The sequence below is a fragment of the Leucoraja erinacea genome, chromosome 5 (genome assembly GCF_028641065.1).
Source record: "Leucoraja erinacea ecotype New England chromosome 5, Leri_hhj_1, whole genome shotgun sequence".
In the NCBI taxonomy this organism is placed as follows: domain Eukaryota; kingdom Metazoa; phylum Chordata; class Chondrichthyes; order Rajiformes; family Rajidae; genus Leucoraja; species Leucoraja erinaceus.
The window spans coordinates 73,771,438-73,788,847 of record NC_073381.1 but is presented as its reverse complement, the minus strand read 5'-3'; the positions used below and the strand labels follow the sequence as shown (position 1 = coordinate 73,788,847).

The following is a 17,410-nucleotide window of genomic DNA, read 5'->3' as shown; positions in this document are numbered from 1 at the left end:
ACAGGCTGCCAGTCCGAGAAGCAACATTCCACCATCACCCTCTGCTTCCTTCCATGAAGCCAATTTTCTATCCATTCAGCTATCTCTCCTTGGATCCTTTGGAATCACACTTTTGGATTTTTAGCAAATCAATTTTCCTTATAAATAAACATTTACAACTTATTGTGATGCATTGTTAAATAGCACTAAATTGTTTTAAAACATAGTTTTAAAGTCCACTACAGATCAAAATCACTTTTATATTTCTTTGAAACAGTTTTAGTCTTAAGGTTTAGAGATTCAGCATGCAAAAAGGCCCTTCAGCCCATCGAATCCATCCCGACCAACCCAGTTTCGCATTCTACACACTCGGGGCAACTTACGGTGGCCAATTAACCTACAAGCCTGCATGTCTTTGGAATGTGGGAGGAAACGGGGAGAACATACAAACTTGGTACAGACAGTACACATGTAGTTAGGATCGAACCTGGGTCTCTGGTGTATAAAGGCAGCAGCTCTACTGCTGTGCCACCGTGCCGCCCTGTCACTGTACAGGGAGCAAGGACAGGCATTTAAAACCTCTTATTTGTTTGCTAACATTGATAGGATTTTCATTTCATACCCATATTTCATGAAAAAATTCATATCCATATATTTCCATATTATTGTGCTTTATAGCAGAGATCCACAACATCATATTCATTTCTGTATCCATAATCGGTGTTCAATCGAGTGAATTATACATACATATAATTCTTATGCATCCTTAATATCTCAAGGATCAGCTTACAATTACACCAGCTTTAATGGCAAATATGTTTAATATCTCAGCTGCCATATTGACATGTGCACATTGGTTATGCTCATACAACAGCAAAGCAGAAGTTACAATGAATATTGACAATATATGCTTTTAAATTGGATTATGTTCTAAATCAATTGAAAGCAATCATGCAGTTTAAAAGGAGCATCCCTTGACAACAGACTATACAAAACACATTGAAAATACTGCAAAATTATCACTTTGTGTTTTACAAATAAAGAAAATATTTCTTATTTTTAAAAAAAATCTTCAAAATCAAGGCATCCTTTTATTTTCAAGAATCAACTATTTTATCAGGCTTGGTCAGCCTGCATATGCATTCTGGAAGTGACAGCTTCAGTAATGTGATCCTCAAGGCAATACCACGTCAGATGCAAGGAAATGGCACAATGTTATATTTGGAGCTCCGTAATTCTTCAGTGATATTCTAAGAATTCAACTTTTGAAACTTCAGGGTGGTAACATGAGTGTGCTTGGAGTCCAGTTTATGAAGGAATGCTCCTTTAAGATATGGAACCAGTTTTTGCAGATGGAACCAGTCAATCTTTGGTGCACATTTCAACATAGCAGCAGAATAAATGTCCTCCACTCCGACAGCACATGCTCAAAATGAGCTGCAACCAAAAAGGTTTTATAATTTGGAATGGAGATTGTCATGTGCCAATTTTACAAAGATTATCAAGGGACATCTGACTATTTAGCTCCAAGACTTGAGGTTAATTACCAAAATAATATTTTCTCCCAGCTGATACAAAGCTAAAGCCGACTCCGCACAACAATAACACTGGGTAACTTATTCACTGCTTTTGCGCACATTTGAGATATTAAACATGCTGTTCCAAACTCTTGCAGGCTAATGTTGTCCGCTGAGCATTTAGAAGCTTTTAATATAATCTGTGAATATTCCTGCAATGCTTTAAGTCTCATTAAAGTCAATTATTTTCAATTTATTCAACTCCACATACCAAACACAAACATTTCTGACACTCTGTGGTCTCTGGATTGAAGGGAACCATAATCAGAGTGTACAAAATTCTACGCTAACTCCGATTTCATACTCCTAAGGTACTTCCAGTAAAACAATCGTGATACTTTGCAGCAAATGACCTTTAAATAGGCAAATGTTACACTGCGCCTACACCTCTGGAGTCGGCCAGTTGTGAAACTGTAGGTTGTATTTCGGCATCCATATCCGAACCGCACAATATCGTAATTAAAACGTCAAATTGCTGTTGCCATGGTTTGAAATCGAGCAGAGATTAAAGTGGATTTTCACCAGCCCTAGGCAGAAGGTGGCACATTCAATCCTGAACAAAATAAGACAAAATCCACCGTTATTGCTGTCACTGAAGTAATGCCGCATTCTTCCCACCAATCACTCCCTCCAGTGGTTACCATTAGAAACATCTAGATTTTTGAAATAAAGTCATTTTAAGCCTACTTTTACAACAATAAACTAAGCTTTTATCCATATAGGTAGTCTTTCTTTAAATTACTGACTATGTTACTTCCTGGGTTCTGAAGAAAAGTGCGTTTGTTGTTCATCTGACGAGCAAAGTTTAACCGAGATAGGCACAAAAGGCTGGAGTAACTCAGTGGGTCAGCTTTTCGTGTCTATCTTCTGTTTAATCCAGCATCTGCAGTAACTTCCCATACAAAGTTTAACCTATAATTTGAATAGTCATTTGCCGATTTAAACATTGAGATATTTGAGTTTACAGCTGTATAAACACAGCAATTCAATGATACATTCAAACTTTGATAAATGGGAAAGAAAATACTGCACCTGAAAAAGAATAGTGTTTAAAGCCTTTCACACACAAGTTTGAATGGAAATCCTTTCGGTGTTTGGACTAGTGCTGCATAACAGTTCTCGAGAACAGTGTGGCGATTCCATCGACAAGCTGTGAACAGACAAGTAGCTACTGCTGCTGCGGTCTTTTGCCCCTCCAGGCTCTGTTTCAATGTCCACATGAACCTCTATGTTTTTTCCCTCCCTATAACAAAAGCAGCAATTAGTATAGTTTGCCAAAAACATGTGTTGCATAACTATTAAATACACTTCATTCCATAAATCCAAAGTAAAAATGAAAAATGTACAGGTGCAAAAAAAAAAGGGACAAATTAAAATCTAAAAGTAATGATTGGACACATTAGGCTATCTGGATATGGTAGTGCATTGGAACTGCCAAATGATTATCAGAGAAGAGTTGAATTTTCTTTCTTGGACACTGCTTAGCCTGTTGTTTCCAATATTTGCTCTTTTGTTTGGTTTAGAGATACAGCGCAGAAACAGGCCCTTCAGCCCATCGAGTTCGTGCCTACCAGCGATCGCCGCACATTAACACTATCCTACACACACTAGAGACAATTTACAATTATACCAAGCCAATTAACCTACAAACCTGTATGTATTTGGAGTGTGGGATCCCGGAAAAAACCCATGCAGGTCATGGGGAGAATGTCCAAACTCCGTACAGACCATTTTCTATCTAAAGAAATGCTATCTTGGCAGCGATGAGAAGTTTCGTAAAACACTCACGTTATTATTTCTGACAAGTTAAAAATAACCTGTTGCTTCATGTTATCGGGGGAATGAAAGACAGGAGGCAAAGGGAGGAATAATCACCTTACTTCTGATAGATGTGGCATGGGCAGATTCTGGGATTCAAACCAACTTATCCCTTAGATTTGCAGAGAGCTGTTTCAAGTTATTGAAAATCAATCAGCAAATTTATATTGTCAATCAATGAAATGATCTTATGGTTGACATGCCAATATCTATTAATATATAAAACTCAAATCCGTCCGCCTGCAGTACGGATCCCTTCCTGCCTTTTGATTCGTTCACGGCTGCTCCTTCCTATCAGCTTCCAACACACTTCGAAACAAAGTTGCAAGATAGGAACACTGAACTTTTCACTGCTGCAGCAGGCAGGGGAGGTGTCAATGGATTTTTTTAAAGAGACAGGGCAGTGCTGGAATCTTACTTTTGAGAACGGCTTCAGTTCCATTGGAGGGGACGGGTGCATGGTGGAATATTGGGTTGGGGGATCACACCATTTTGGGAGCAGACCCAACGGGTCTGCAATTGGTCTAGTATATTAATAAAAGTAATGATTATAGTAACAACTATTTTGCTATTAAATCTTGTCCATGCTCAGCAGAGTCTTAAAAATTGACATGTCGAAATTACCCCCGAATACAAGGATAATTCAAGTGACTTTACTGACCTGTTTGAAGAATCCTGTTCTGCACTAAGCATGCTTCCAGCTAGTGCTACGGTGCTTGCTGATTGATCATTCTCCAGTTTTACGCCTGCTCTGTCCAGATTGCTTCCACTTGCACTCAGGCCACTGGTTACCTCTTGTACGCTGCTACCACTAATACTGTGGTTATGTAACCTTGGCCGTGGTTCATTAACTGAAGAAAATGGGAATATAGTTGGAATACAAAGGTTATATTACTGTTTAAAAGAAGGTGCATGCTTTGATATACAAGACATTATAATGAATTCATGAACCAAATGTACCGTTACGAGTCAGAGTCATACAGCATGGAATAGACCCTTTGGCTCAACTTGCCCATGCTGACCAAGATGCTCCACTCTACACTAGTTCCACCTGCCTGTGTTTGGCCCATATCCCTCTAAACCTTCCCTTTCTATGAACCTGTCCAAATGTCATTTATATGGTGTTGCAGTACCTGCCATTCACAATCCTCTGTTTGGAAAATGGTGTCATTTAACCCTCATTCTCCTGTGCTCCAAGGAATAAAGTCCTAGCCTGCCTAACCTCCCTATTGTATCAGGCCCTGAGCTCCTGGCAACATTGTAATTACCTTATCTGTCTATTTCATGCCAACCTTTAAAAAAATGCACGACCAGATTAAAAAAAACATCATTAAAATGTTGCCCTCCAAACAAAAAAAAAGATATTAATTAATATTCTCATTTTAACACAATACAACAATTGATAAGTACTAGTCATATAGGTGAATTAAAAGTTTGCATTTGAATGGATGGAAATAGAATGGTGACACAGGGCTCATTTACAATATTATCACATCAAATTCTCAGACTGGGAGAAGATGATAAAAAATAAAAATGTATGCAAGTTACAAAATTGTGCTTCACTTTGAAACTTTGATTCCCTGCAACTCACTTAAATCAAACAAAAGTGTGACCCCATGGAAGCAACGTTATTTAAACCAGGAAGCCCTGATGGCCTTTCATTCTAAATGAAGAATGTCTTTCTAATCTTAGCAATCAGAATAATCACTGTTAACATTCTCGAAAATGACAGAGTAGAAATGGAATGGAATTAAACATCTCTTGTAAATACCAACGTCAAAATAAAAGTTAATTGTGAAGAGTGCAGGAAGAAATAAAAAACATAAACTAACAATGGGCATTGGTCAATGGCCCATTGTTAGGTTATGTTTTTCATTTCCTTCTGCACTCTTCACAATTACCTTCTACTTTCATCAAATGATCATCGGATTATGGGTGGGCAGCTCACATGACAATATTGATTGTTGAAAGTATACAAAAATGCTGGAGAAACTCAGCGGGTGCAGCAGCATCTATGGAGCGAAGGAAATAGTTCAGGGAGTGTCGATGTGAGGTCCTGCTGGTGCCGGCGCATCGCGACCAGGGTGCATCTCAGTACCCGGTTGGAGAATTGCTGGGTATGCTGGTGGATAGCCAGTCGGTACCGATGGTCTGGTTGGGGTCCGAACTGTGAGGTAGGGAACTGGAGCTGGAAGCCATGGGGTATGAGATGGAGGTGCAGGCAGGCCCCGAGGTAGCAAATGTGGCTGTGGTATCGAGTCTGGGTAAGGATGGTCGTACAGTTGGAGGGCAGGGGGATCACACAGGGTGTGCAGTTAGAGAGGAGGTTGTGAAACTGTCTCCGGAGAGAGGAGGAGAACTTCTTCAAAGTAGGCATACCTTGAGGAGATATCGCAGTGGAGTAGACAAAGTGTTCAAGAAGGAACTGCAGATGCTGGAAGATCGAAGGTATACAAAAATGCTGGAGAAACTCAGCGGGTGCAGCAGCATCTATTGAGCTAAGGAAATAGGCGACGTTTCGGGCCGAAACCCTTCTTCAGACTGATGGTGGGTGGGGGGGGGAGAAGGAAGGAAAAAGGGAGGAGGAGGAGCCCGAGGGCGGGGGGGATGGGAGGAGACAGCTCGAGGGTTAAGGAAGGGGAGGAGACAGCAAGGGCTAGCAATACTGGGAGAATTCAACGTTCATGCCATCCGGACGTAAGCAACCCAGGCGGAATATGAGGTGCTGTTCCTCCAATTTCCGGTGTTGCTCAATCTGGCAATGGAGGAGACCCAGGACAGAGAGGTCGGATTGGGAATGGGAGGGGGAGTTGAAGTGCTGAGCCACCAGGAGTTCAGGTAGGTTATTGCGGACTGAGCGGAGGTGTTCGGCGAAACGATCGCCCAACCTCCGCTTAGTCTCCCCGATGTAAATCAGCTGACATCTAGAGGAGCGGATGCAGTAGATGAGGTTGGAGGAGATCCAGGTGAGCCTTTGTTGCACCTGGAACGACTGCTTGAGTCCTTGAATGGAGTCGAGGGAGGAGGTGAAGGGACAGGTGTTGCATTTCTTGCGGTTGCAACGGAAAGTGCCCTGGGAGGGGGTGGTACGGGAGAGAAGGGAAGAATTGACAAGGGAGTTGCGGAGGGAGCGGTCTTTGCGGAAGGCAGACATAGGGGGAGATGGGAAGATGTGGCGAGTGGTGGGGTCACGTTGGAGGTGGCAGAAATGGCGGAGGATTATTTGTTGTATTTGCCGGCTGGTGGGGTGAAAGGTGAGGATTAGGGGGACTCTGCCCTTGTTGCGAGTGCGGGGATGGGGAGCGAGAGCAGTGTTGCGGGGTATGGATGAGACCCTGGTGCGAGCCTCATCTATGGTGGAGGAGGGGAATCCCCGTTCCCTGAAGGACGAGGACATTTCCGATGCCCTGGTGTGGAACGTCTCATCCTGGGAGCAGATGCGGCGTAGGCGGAGGAATTGGGAGTAGGGGATGGAGTCTTTACAGGGGGCAGGGTGGGAAGACGTGTAGTCCAGATAGCCATGTGAGTCAGTGGGTTTGTAGTGTATGTCGGTCAGAAGTCTGTCCCCTGCGATGGAGATGGTGAGGTCAAGGAATGGTAGGGAAGTGTCGGAAATGGTCCAGGTGTATTTGAGTGCCGGATGGAAGTTGGTGGTGAAGTGGATGACGTCAGTCAGTCGTGTGTGGGTGCAGAAGGTGGCCCCAAAGCAGCCGTCAATGTAACGGAGGTAGAGGTCGGGGATGGGGCCCTGGTACGTATTGAACAAGGATTGTTCAACATACCCGACAAAGAGGCAGGCGTAGCTGGGGTCCATGCGTGTGCCCATAGCTACACCTTGTGTTTGGAGGAAATTGGAGGAGTCAAACGTAAAGTTGTTGAGGGTGAGGACCAACTCCGCTAGGCGGAGGAGGGTGTCAGTGGCTGGGTATAGGTTGCTCCTCTGGTCGAGGAAGAACCGGAGGGCTTTGAGGCCATCCTGGTGGGGGATGGAGGTGTAGAGTGACTGGACATCCATGGTGAAGATGAAATAGTTCCAACCGGTGTGAATAAATCATTGTGCTAACCACAATGTAATAGTTTAGAGGCCTCTAACTCCTCCCAATGTTAAAATCTATCTCCTTAATTGGAATAGGTGTTAGAGTCATTGGATTAATGATCACTATTTTACTAAAAAGATCGCAGCTAAATAAGAATAATGCCTGACATGTTTTAACACCAAAGAAACAGCATGTTGTCAACACCATGTTAAGAATAATTAATCTGATCAAAGAAGAGAGGGTGTGGATTTTTCTCGAGTTTCAATGACATTCAGAATTCCCATCTGGCACCACACTGTTGAAGATAAGTTTCTTCTCGCCAATGCTGTATGTTCGTCCAAAGACAATGAGACACTTTCAGAGCAAAGACAAAATTACTTCTGAAAGAATTGACAAAGCTCCTGATTGATGAAATTAATGTTGAATCAAGAAGGACAAACTTAATGGGGAAAATCTTATGTGAGAAAGCAGGAAACAAAATAATGGAGATAAAAAAGCGATTTTTTTTTTTTGAAGAAATAGGCTATTCTCAGATCAACCGATTTTCTTATGAATTAAGTCCCAATGCAAAATATTCAGACTAAACTAGATTTTGACTGTTGGGAAAATATTTTGTTTACTAGGAAATTCTAATATTATAAGTACATAACTTGGTTCTGAAGAGCAATGAAAAGGGTCAAGGTCAGAGCGCACATACTTCAAAAAAGCTATAAAAACAAACCAAGATTGCAAAGAAAGCACCGTTCTTCATATGGTCAATAAAATGTTTGAAATTTGCATTCTTGTACAATGAGAAAAATGAGGAAAGATTTGAAATATTTGATTAATTTTGCAGTTTTATCCCGTGTTGTCAGGATACTGAGCTAAAAGTGAAAATAAGAAATTGCATTTCTCCATAGGTCAAAATTGGACTTTTCAGAGACATGGAAGTTGCAAGATGACAATGTAAGATCAAAAGAGTTGGGGTGTGGAGGGAAATAATTGGTCTACTTAAAGATCAGCATGAGAATTAGATGCTTCAAAAGAGGATATTTAACAATACCCAAAGCAGAGGGTGATGGTAGAAGGTGCTTCTCAGACTGGAGGCCTGTGACTAGTGGTGTGCCTCAGGGTTCGGCGCTGGGTCCGTTACTGTTTGTCATCGACATCAAAGATTAGGATGAGAACATACAGGGCAAAATTATACAAAAGTGAGTGGTTTTGCAGATAGCAAATTTGGTTGTGAATGATTGCAGCAGGATCTGGATCGATTGGCTATGTGGGCTGAGGAATGGTTGATGGAATTTAATACAAAGAAGTGTGAGGTGTTGCATTTGGGGACGTTGAATAATATCAGTCACACTTACCAGAAGCAGCATCTTCATCTATTTCAATCTTTACACCTTTTCCATTTCCAGTCGTAACTCCACACCAATCGCTACGACAGAGCGATACTGGGACAACACCGTAAACATATGCAAGCATTATAGGTACCCCAATACCTTAAAAAATATATAATAATAATAATTGAAATATTTTGCTCCAGAAAATAATACCAACCACTTTTAGTAAGCATTCTGCAAAACATTGCAGTTTATATTCATTTTGCAATTGGATGCATAACAAATGGAACAAATTTAACACTTCAGATAGACAAAAAAGCTGAAGTAACTCAGCGGGTGAGACTGAAGAAGAATCTTGAGCCAAAACGTCACCCATTCCTTTTCTTCAGACATGCTGTCTGACCTGCTGAGTTACTCCAGCTTTTTGTGCCCATCTTCAGTTTAAACCAGCATCTGCAGTTCCTGACTATAAATGTAACACTTCTGTATCATTAATAAGCAATGCAAGGATCCTCAACATTCTTGTCCTCTGAGGGCAAATTTAGGTTGCAAAATCTACTAATGAACAATTGAACAAACTTGATGTTATTGCACTATGTTTACCCTTACCAACTGTCACTGCAGCTAAGACGGGAGACACGATAATGGACAGAACAACTCCCCCAGCTACAGCAAGTCTTCGTCTATGATTTGATATCTTATTACTTTCACAACGACTATAAATCTGTAAAAAGAATAAACACACAATTTTACATTAAAGTAACACCATTTTAACTTTAAAAATCTGTCATTTCTCATTGCCTTTACGCAAAGCATCAGTCTTTAAATGTAGTTCTATATAAATGCAACCAGCAGATAAATGGGACTTCTTAACATCTTGTCCCGTGTACTTGATTCTTAGAATCCACCCAGCCTTAACTGCAATCAAATATATCTGAGGACATTGTGGGAAATTAGAGAGGAAATTGTGGGAGCCCTGGTTGAAATTTACGAATCTTCTTTAAAATACAGGAGAGGTGCGGGAGGGTGTTGTGCCTCTATTCAAGATGGGCTGCAGGGAAAATGTTGGGAACTGTAGGCCAGAAGAGCTTAACATCTGTAGTTGGAAAGTTACTAGAGAGTATTCTAAGGGATAGGATATACAGGCATTTTGAATTTCTGCTTAGAATGGGAGAGAAAATAAAAACAAAACAACATACAAGAAAATCAGGTTTGCCCACTTGTATGTTTGTTATCAGCTGTAAAAATAAATGCAAGAAAGACATTTATATCTTCTCCCAAGTTTAACAGTCTTCAGCCAATAATGAAATGCATACTGCATTCCCAAAACTCGATAAAGCAAAAGAAGAGTATGTCAAGATAACCGTGCAAATCTAAAAGACTCGGATATGACTTTGTTTGATGCCCTCCTTACCTTTCGCCCCACATAGATGGGGACACCAACCATCATGACTGGAACAGCAATGCCAGCAATCAATGTAATTCCAACTGGAGCACCAACCAACATGCCCACTTGCCAGAGAATCTTCTTTTTCCGGCTCCAAGGTTTTTTTGCCCCAGAAAGTGCAGCCAGAGGGACTACAAAAATAAGGTAACGTTAAAAAGGGATCATCTCCCCACAAAGTCTTTGACTTTCAGAAACAATTTAACACAGGAAGCATTTGAGTTCATAAATTACAAAAGTATCTAAAGAGCCTTTGAATGCATGGATTATTAAACTCAGCTATGAAGTCAACGGGTAGTAACAAACTCATCAACTTAAAAAGGGAAGTAAAATAGTGTTTAAACTGAAGTCCACTCTTGACATTGGAAAATTGAAACAGGTTCAAAAACACAAAAGTCAGTATACCAGTTAGTATATTAAAAATACAAGGATAAAAATACATACTGCAGCATTTCAAAACCAAAATAGAAGATGGCCTAAGAGTGTTGCCGAATTCTGTCTCCTAAAACTCACTTGTAAGTGGATTATAGGTACAGAATGGCCTGCAGACAAAGCATCTATAACCATTGGTGGGGCTTCTGGTAGGGGATACACAGATGGCACTCACGCATAATGCTCATCCAAAACAGCGCTGAGACTAAAGCTTTCAGAGAATCTTAATTCAGGAGTAGAATCTCAAACAAGTGATAAAATACCCAAGGCAAAATAAAAGTTCCAGGTACAAACAAGTGGTGGTGTCTGGACCTTTGTTAATGGAAGCATTGATGCGCATTTTATACTCATTTCTAGCCATGCATGTACATGTCTGTGCTCTGAATCTGTCGTCTTCAGTCACAAGCCTCCAGTCTTTACCAGGAACCTTCTCAACTACTTCCTACTAGTAGGCGTTCAGCTGTTCATAATTCCACCCATCATGAAGATTTGACCTTCCAACAGGACTTTAACAAAAGGAACAGCAGCAACCATTACACGGCTATTGACTACCTCATTAAACCCTAACTCCATCAACCAAAAGGGACAATTTCTCAAATTCTGCTGCCTACACAAACGTGTCTCCATCTGATGCTTGTTTCATTACAGTATGCAAGCCATTACCCTAACAGATAGGTCAATTGCAGAGCCAATATCAAATGAGAGATTAGTGTCTAACAATGTCACATCGCTACATCAACAATTATTTCAATCGGAGTCTGACTCGATTCGCGAGCCGAATCATCGTCTGTTTATTTCCCTTCACAGATGATGCCTGGCCTGCCAGGTCCTCCAGCACTTTGGTTTTTGCTCAAGATTCCAGCATCTGCAGTTCAATCCTCTCCAACAATAAAAGCTCATTAATTTCCAAGATCTCATTCAGTGCACCGCACCGATCTCTGGAGTCATCTCTTATTGAAGAGGGAATACGTAATGTAAGTACTACTTAAAGACACAGGAAACATTCTACCAGTGGTTGCTCTGCAAAAACCTTCAAATTAACCCGAAGGATGTGAACCAATTATTAGTTAATTCTACTAGGACCACATCTCTAGTATTCCCAGGATGGTGGAATTGACGTATGATGAAAGAATGGGCTTGTATTCGCTGGAATTTAGGACGAGAGGGGATCGTATAGAAACATATAAAATTCTTAGAGGATTGGAGAGGGTAGATGCAGGAAAAATGTTCCCGATGTTGGGACAGTCCAGAACCAGGGGTCACAGTTTATGAATAAGGTGTAGGCCATTTAGGACTGAGACGCGGAAAAACGTTTTCACCCAGAGAGTTGTGAATCTGTGGAATTCTCTGCCACAGAGGGCAGTGGAGGCCAATTCACTGGATGTTTTCAAGAGAGAGAGTTAGATTTAGTTCTGCGGGTTAAGGGGATCAAGGGATATGGGGTAAAGGTCGGAACGGGGTACTGATTTTGGATGATCAGCCATGATCATATTGAATGGCTCGAGGGGTCGAATGGCCTACTCCTGCACCTATTTTCTATGTTAGTACCATGCTCTCATCAACTCCATTGGGCAGAGTACAGCTTACATGCCTGACACCTGACCGCCAAAATACAGACATTCTATTCTATCTGTCTCGGGAAGAGACTGTAAGGTGGACAGAGGAAAAGATATTAGATATGTTCCCATCGACCCATTAATGGGCATGACGATGGTAGAATTGCTACATTACAGCTTCAGAGACCCGGGTTCGATCCCGACTACGGGTGTTATCTGTACAGAGTTTGTACGTTTTCCCCGCAACCTGTGTAGGTTTTCTCTGAATGTTTGGCCTGCTACGGTACGTGGCCTCCGGGGGTTCGTAGGGATGGTCACATTTTACCACCGGTTCCACCGTCTGTAAAACTTTTGCAGTTGCTGGCGGGCAAGCAACGGGAGATACAGTGGGACAATGTCGCCATGGCGGCGTTTGAAGGGGCGAAGGAGGCCTTTGCTCAGGCGACTGTGCTCGTGCATCCATCGGCCGACACCCCCACAGCCCTTACTGTAGATGCCTCGGATCTGCGGTTGGCGGTGTTTTGGAACAGTCGGCTTCTTTAGCTGCCACATGTCTTTGAGGTGATCCATGGGCTGGACCACCCATCCATCCGGGCCACGGTTGCTATGGTGGGCCGCAAGGTTTATGTGGCACGGATTTCAGAAGCAGGTCGCTCGCTGGGCCCGGGCGTGCATCCCGTGCCAGACATCAAAGGTGCATTGACACGTCCGTGCGCCCATTCAAGACTCCGCAGTGCCACATCGGCACTTCGATCACTGCCGCCGTCCCAGGGTGTTTCACATCTGCTTACAGTGGTTGACCGTTTTACGTGGTGGCGAGAGGCCATCCTGCTCACAGACACTTCAACTCAATCGTGCGCTCATGCCCTCGTGGCAACTTGGATTGCCCGCTTTGGGGTTCCACTCACATCACATCCGACCGAGGTGCCCAGTTCACGTCTGAACTGTGGTCCGCCATGGACCGCCTGTTAGGGATGCAGCTCCACCACTCGACAATGTACCATCCCCGGTCAAATGGGTTTTTTGGAGCGGTTCCACCGCTGTCTGAAGACCGCCCTGAAGGCTCGTCTCACGGGCTCTGGGTGGATGGACGAGTTGCCATGGGTCCTGTTGGATTTTCATACGGCCCCTAAGGAGGATCTGTCATCGTCCTCTGGGGAGTTGGTGTATTGGGCTCCGCCCACCGTCCCCGGGAAGTTTGTTCCTGCTGCTGATGGGTCCCAGGAACCCCCGTCATCTGTGCTGGTCCGCTTACGGGAGTGGGTCGGCGCCCTCCCATCCCAAAGTCGCGTCACGAAGTGGCCCCTTCCCATGTGCCACTGCCGCTGTACATTTTTCTTCGCAGTGAGTCCCACAGGTCGCCCGTGCAGTGCCCGTATGAAGGTTCTTTTTGCGTGCTGCGGCACGGTCCTACTACATTTGATTTGGACATGGGAGGCCAGCGCGAAACTGTGCTGTGGCTCGTTTGAAACCGGCCCACTTGGACCCGAGCGAGCCTGTCCATGTGGCTCAATCGCCCCGTCGCGGGCGTCCGCCGTCCCGGGCTCCCGGAGATTCTTCCGAACCAAGCAAGCTCCCGGGGTGTGGGATTGTATCTACCCATTTGAGTCGCCTCGTTCGGCGTCCCGTCTGGGTCGGAGCCTCTGGTTCTGGGGGGGGGGTCATGTGGCGGCACTTGGTGGTAACCCAAGGGTACAATGAACCATCAGCTCTAAAGGGCGGCGTCTTGGTGTGGGAGGGGTCAGTACCCGAGTTGGTATTTAAGGCCGGGCAACGCCCGTGACCTTGGTGGAGTTGGGAGCTGTACTGGAGAGAATAAACTCATCTAGTGCACACATCTCGTGTCCGATTAGCGTTTGGCTGGACTCCTTTGCGTCCCCGCCACACAATTATTACAAGGTAACTAGGCTATAATAGTGCTAAGCAAAGTATGTATGGAAATCGATTATAATTTGTTTCTGAAATAGGGGTGTGGTTAGGGTATTGTGCCAGATAATGTAGTTGAGGCAGGTACAATAACAACATTTAAAAGTTTGGACAGTTTCATGAATGGGAAAGGTTTAGAGGGAAGGGGCCAGACACAGGCAAATAGGACTAGCTTGGATGGGGCAGCATTAATCTTGCTGGGGCTACTTGACACCACATTTTGTCTCGTTGATATTATAATCGGTCACAATTCGTTTAACTCTGGAACTAACTCTTTTGTCTATTTTTGACTCAAGAATGTAATATTTACAAATTTGGCTTTGAAGAGCCCGAAATGTGCACCAGTGAGCAGGCTGTTGGTTTGGTAAATGCTGCTCATGGTAGAAAACATGACACTGCTCATCAACTTGACGTTTAGGGAAATTACGAGAGAGCATTTGGATGGTTTGGATATATTTTGTTTTTTGGGAACTGAATATATCTGAACATTTTGTTCCCAATTACACTAATTGTTTATTTCTTCTGGAACAGGATGGCTGATGGAGGGCTCATCGTAGAGCACGTCTTCAGTAATGCAGTCAGCACATTTCCAGGATCTGGAGTCTTTCATGTATCTGATATGTTGAACAATAAATAAACAGTGAACAAAATTGGTTGAGTGCACGGAAGAATCTCAAAAGGTCAGGATGATATATCTATCTGGCAATTTTAATTGAAACCAGCTGCAATTTTTTTTTCCATTGATGTGCTGGCTTCTGCTGCAGTTGAGGATAGGAATGTTCATTGAGCTTTCTCTTCCATCCCTCCTCCCTCCAGTTATTCAATCACTCCCACTTTCCACTAAACATTTAGAAAGATTGCAGAGCTTTGATGCAATTTGTTGGCAATGCTGTTGTTCAGCTGAATCTATCGCATGGCGTTCCTGCTTTTTATCATGTATGTAGGCCTGTGCTGTAGCTTCGCTAATTTAGATCGCATTTTTAGATGCATCTGCTATTAATCCTGGTACATTCTTCCATAGTACCTACTGACCCAGGGTTGATTCCCTGGCTTGGAACATGAAGTTATAAAATTGTCAGAGTGACTGACTACAAGTGATGTATCGCAGCACCCAAAACATCCAGTCCTTTTCATAAGTGATAGGAGCAGAATTAGACCATTCGGCCCATCAAGTGTACTCTGCCATTGAATCATGGCTGATCTATCTCTCCTTCCTAACCCCATTCTCCTGCCTTCTCCACATAACCCCTGACACTGTGCTAATCAAGAATCTATCTATTATTGCCTTAAAAATATCTATTGGCTTGACCTCCACACCCTTCTGTGGCAATGAATTCCACTGGTTCACCACCCTCTGACTAAAGAAATTCCTCCATATCTCCTTCCTAAAGGAGCGTCCTTTAATTCTGAGGCTATGAGCTCTGGTCCTAGACTCTCCCACCAATGGAAACATTCTCTCCACATCCATTCTATCCAGGCCTTTCATTATTCGGTAAGTTTCAATGAGGTAGGCCCTCATCTTTCTAAACTCCAGCGAGTAAAGGCCCAGTGCCGTCAAATGCTCATTGTGTGTTAACTCAATCATTCCTGGGTCAGGAATAAATTTGAAGGTTATTAATTTCATAGTCAATCCCATTCAGCATTGTGGTCATGGAACATGATTTTGGAGAGTTTCCATAGACTTTAGGAGAGTTTCCATAGTCTCCACAAGGAAAATGAAGTTGTCAGTTGTACCTATGACATCATGGACAGGCACAATTATAATACTTAGACTGGTCAGCATGAGCAGGTTTTGTTCCTTCCTATATTAGATCTCTCGGTATCTGATGTGGACTGTCTGGCTGCTTTGTTCTTTATGGCTTGATGACATGGTGTTATCGAGCCCCTCTTAACGAAGGGCAATCAGATTAGCAATCAGAATAATTCTGTGCTGTTTCTGCACTGTGTTTCTTCAAAGTGCTTTTTAACATGAATATCATTGGTGAGTTGGTAAATTATTTAAAAAAAGACACCCTGCAGTCTAACACAATAAGACGTGCATCCTATTAAGTCCAGAATCAATATTGAAGGCTCAAAGTTAAAGCTGCACTTTTCTCATTATGTTTACATTTCTACCTATTGGCTGGACAGAATAAGCACAGAGATGATGGAATAATAGTTTAGGACATACATACATTATCTCTGACGTATAAAATTAATCTGGGCTGAAAAAACAAACTTAACCAGGCTGCACAATAGTTTTGTCCAATTTAATATGTCTTTTGATATTAGCAAGGAGGCTTTTCAGAGTCGGCTAGGCTGGTAATGTCTTTCTCCAAATAGTTCCTGTTTTACTCAATGGCAACCACATTGCATTGTATCGAGAATCATTTGTTGGGATTCCTTTTCCTAAAAGATTATTAGTAAAACAAATGTGTATTCATCACAACAACCCTGTGACCTATCAAATAACTTGATTTGAAAATCACCAGCTTTTGCTGTAGATTTTGAACAGATGCCATTCGATATTAATCAAGGATTTGGAATGGCAGCTCATGTTTGTGTTTAAAAGACCAGGTCAGAGGCTGGGTATCCTATGGCGAATAACTCATCACCAAACAGTCTTATGTCTTATCAGCCTGGATGAGTGCAATGCCCATGTATTAAATGACACAATCCAGGACAAAGCAGGCTGCTTCACTGGCACCATATTCGCCATCCCATTAATTCTCTCTACCACTGGCACAAAATGGCTGTGGTACGTACCAACTACATAATGGCAGTGCATTGTTTCCACTCAGGCTACTATGACGTTGCCTTGCACGCTCATAAGGTGCAAGCCATCACCCACAACCTCTCTCATTGAGAGAATAGTGGCAACAGCTGTATGGAAACTCTTATACAACCTTCTGACGTAGAAATACATTCCTGTTCCTTCATAGAATATAAAACAGTACGGCACATGACCAGGCCCCAAGACCCACAATGTGTGTCAAACATGATGCAAATTAAATAACTCCTTCCTGCATGTAATCCATACCTCCTCATTCCCATCATAACCTTGTGCCTATCTAAAAAATTCTTAAAATAACACTGTCATAGCTGCTTCTATCATCACCCAGCCCTGCACATCTATATACTATTAAGTCTCGACTTGTCTCTATATATATGTGTGTGTGCGTGTGTGTGTGTGTGTGTGTGTGCGTGTGTGCGTGTGTGTGTGTGTGTGTGTGATTGAGATTGTATCTACGCCAAAACGGTACACGGTAGCGCTAAAATATTTGCAGAACCTTACTCAGCTTTTTCCCGTCATCGATCTTGTCAAGTCTCCTTCAGATTT

General features: G+C 42.8%; 1 protein-coding gene across 1 annotated transcript in view; it reads right to left on the bottom strand.

Moving 5' to 3' along the window:
• Window positions 1-633: 633 nt before the first annotated feature.
• Window positions 634-17,410, bottom strand: part of si:ch211-278j3.3 (E3 ubiquitin-protein ligase RNF19A) — a 74,356-nt gene continuing 57,579 nt past the window's right edge. The window contains 7 exon segments of the mRNA XM_055635910.1: window positions 634-2,109; window positions 2,589-2,799; window positions 4,036-4,225; window positions 8,758-8,892; window positions 9,343-9,457; window positions 10,148-10,285; window positions 10,287-10,311. Coding sequence (XP_055491885.1) covers window positions 2,616-2,799; window positions 4,036-4,225; window positions 8,758-8,892; window positions 9,343-9,457; window positions 10,148-10,285; window positions 10,287-10,311 — 787 coding nt within the window. The 3' untranslated portion in view covers window positions 634-2,109; window positions 2,589-2,615.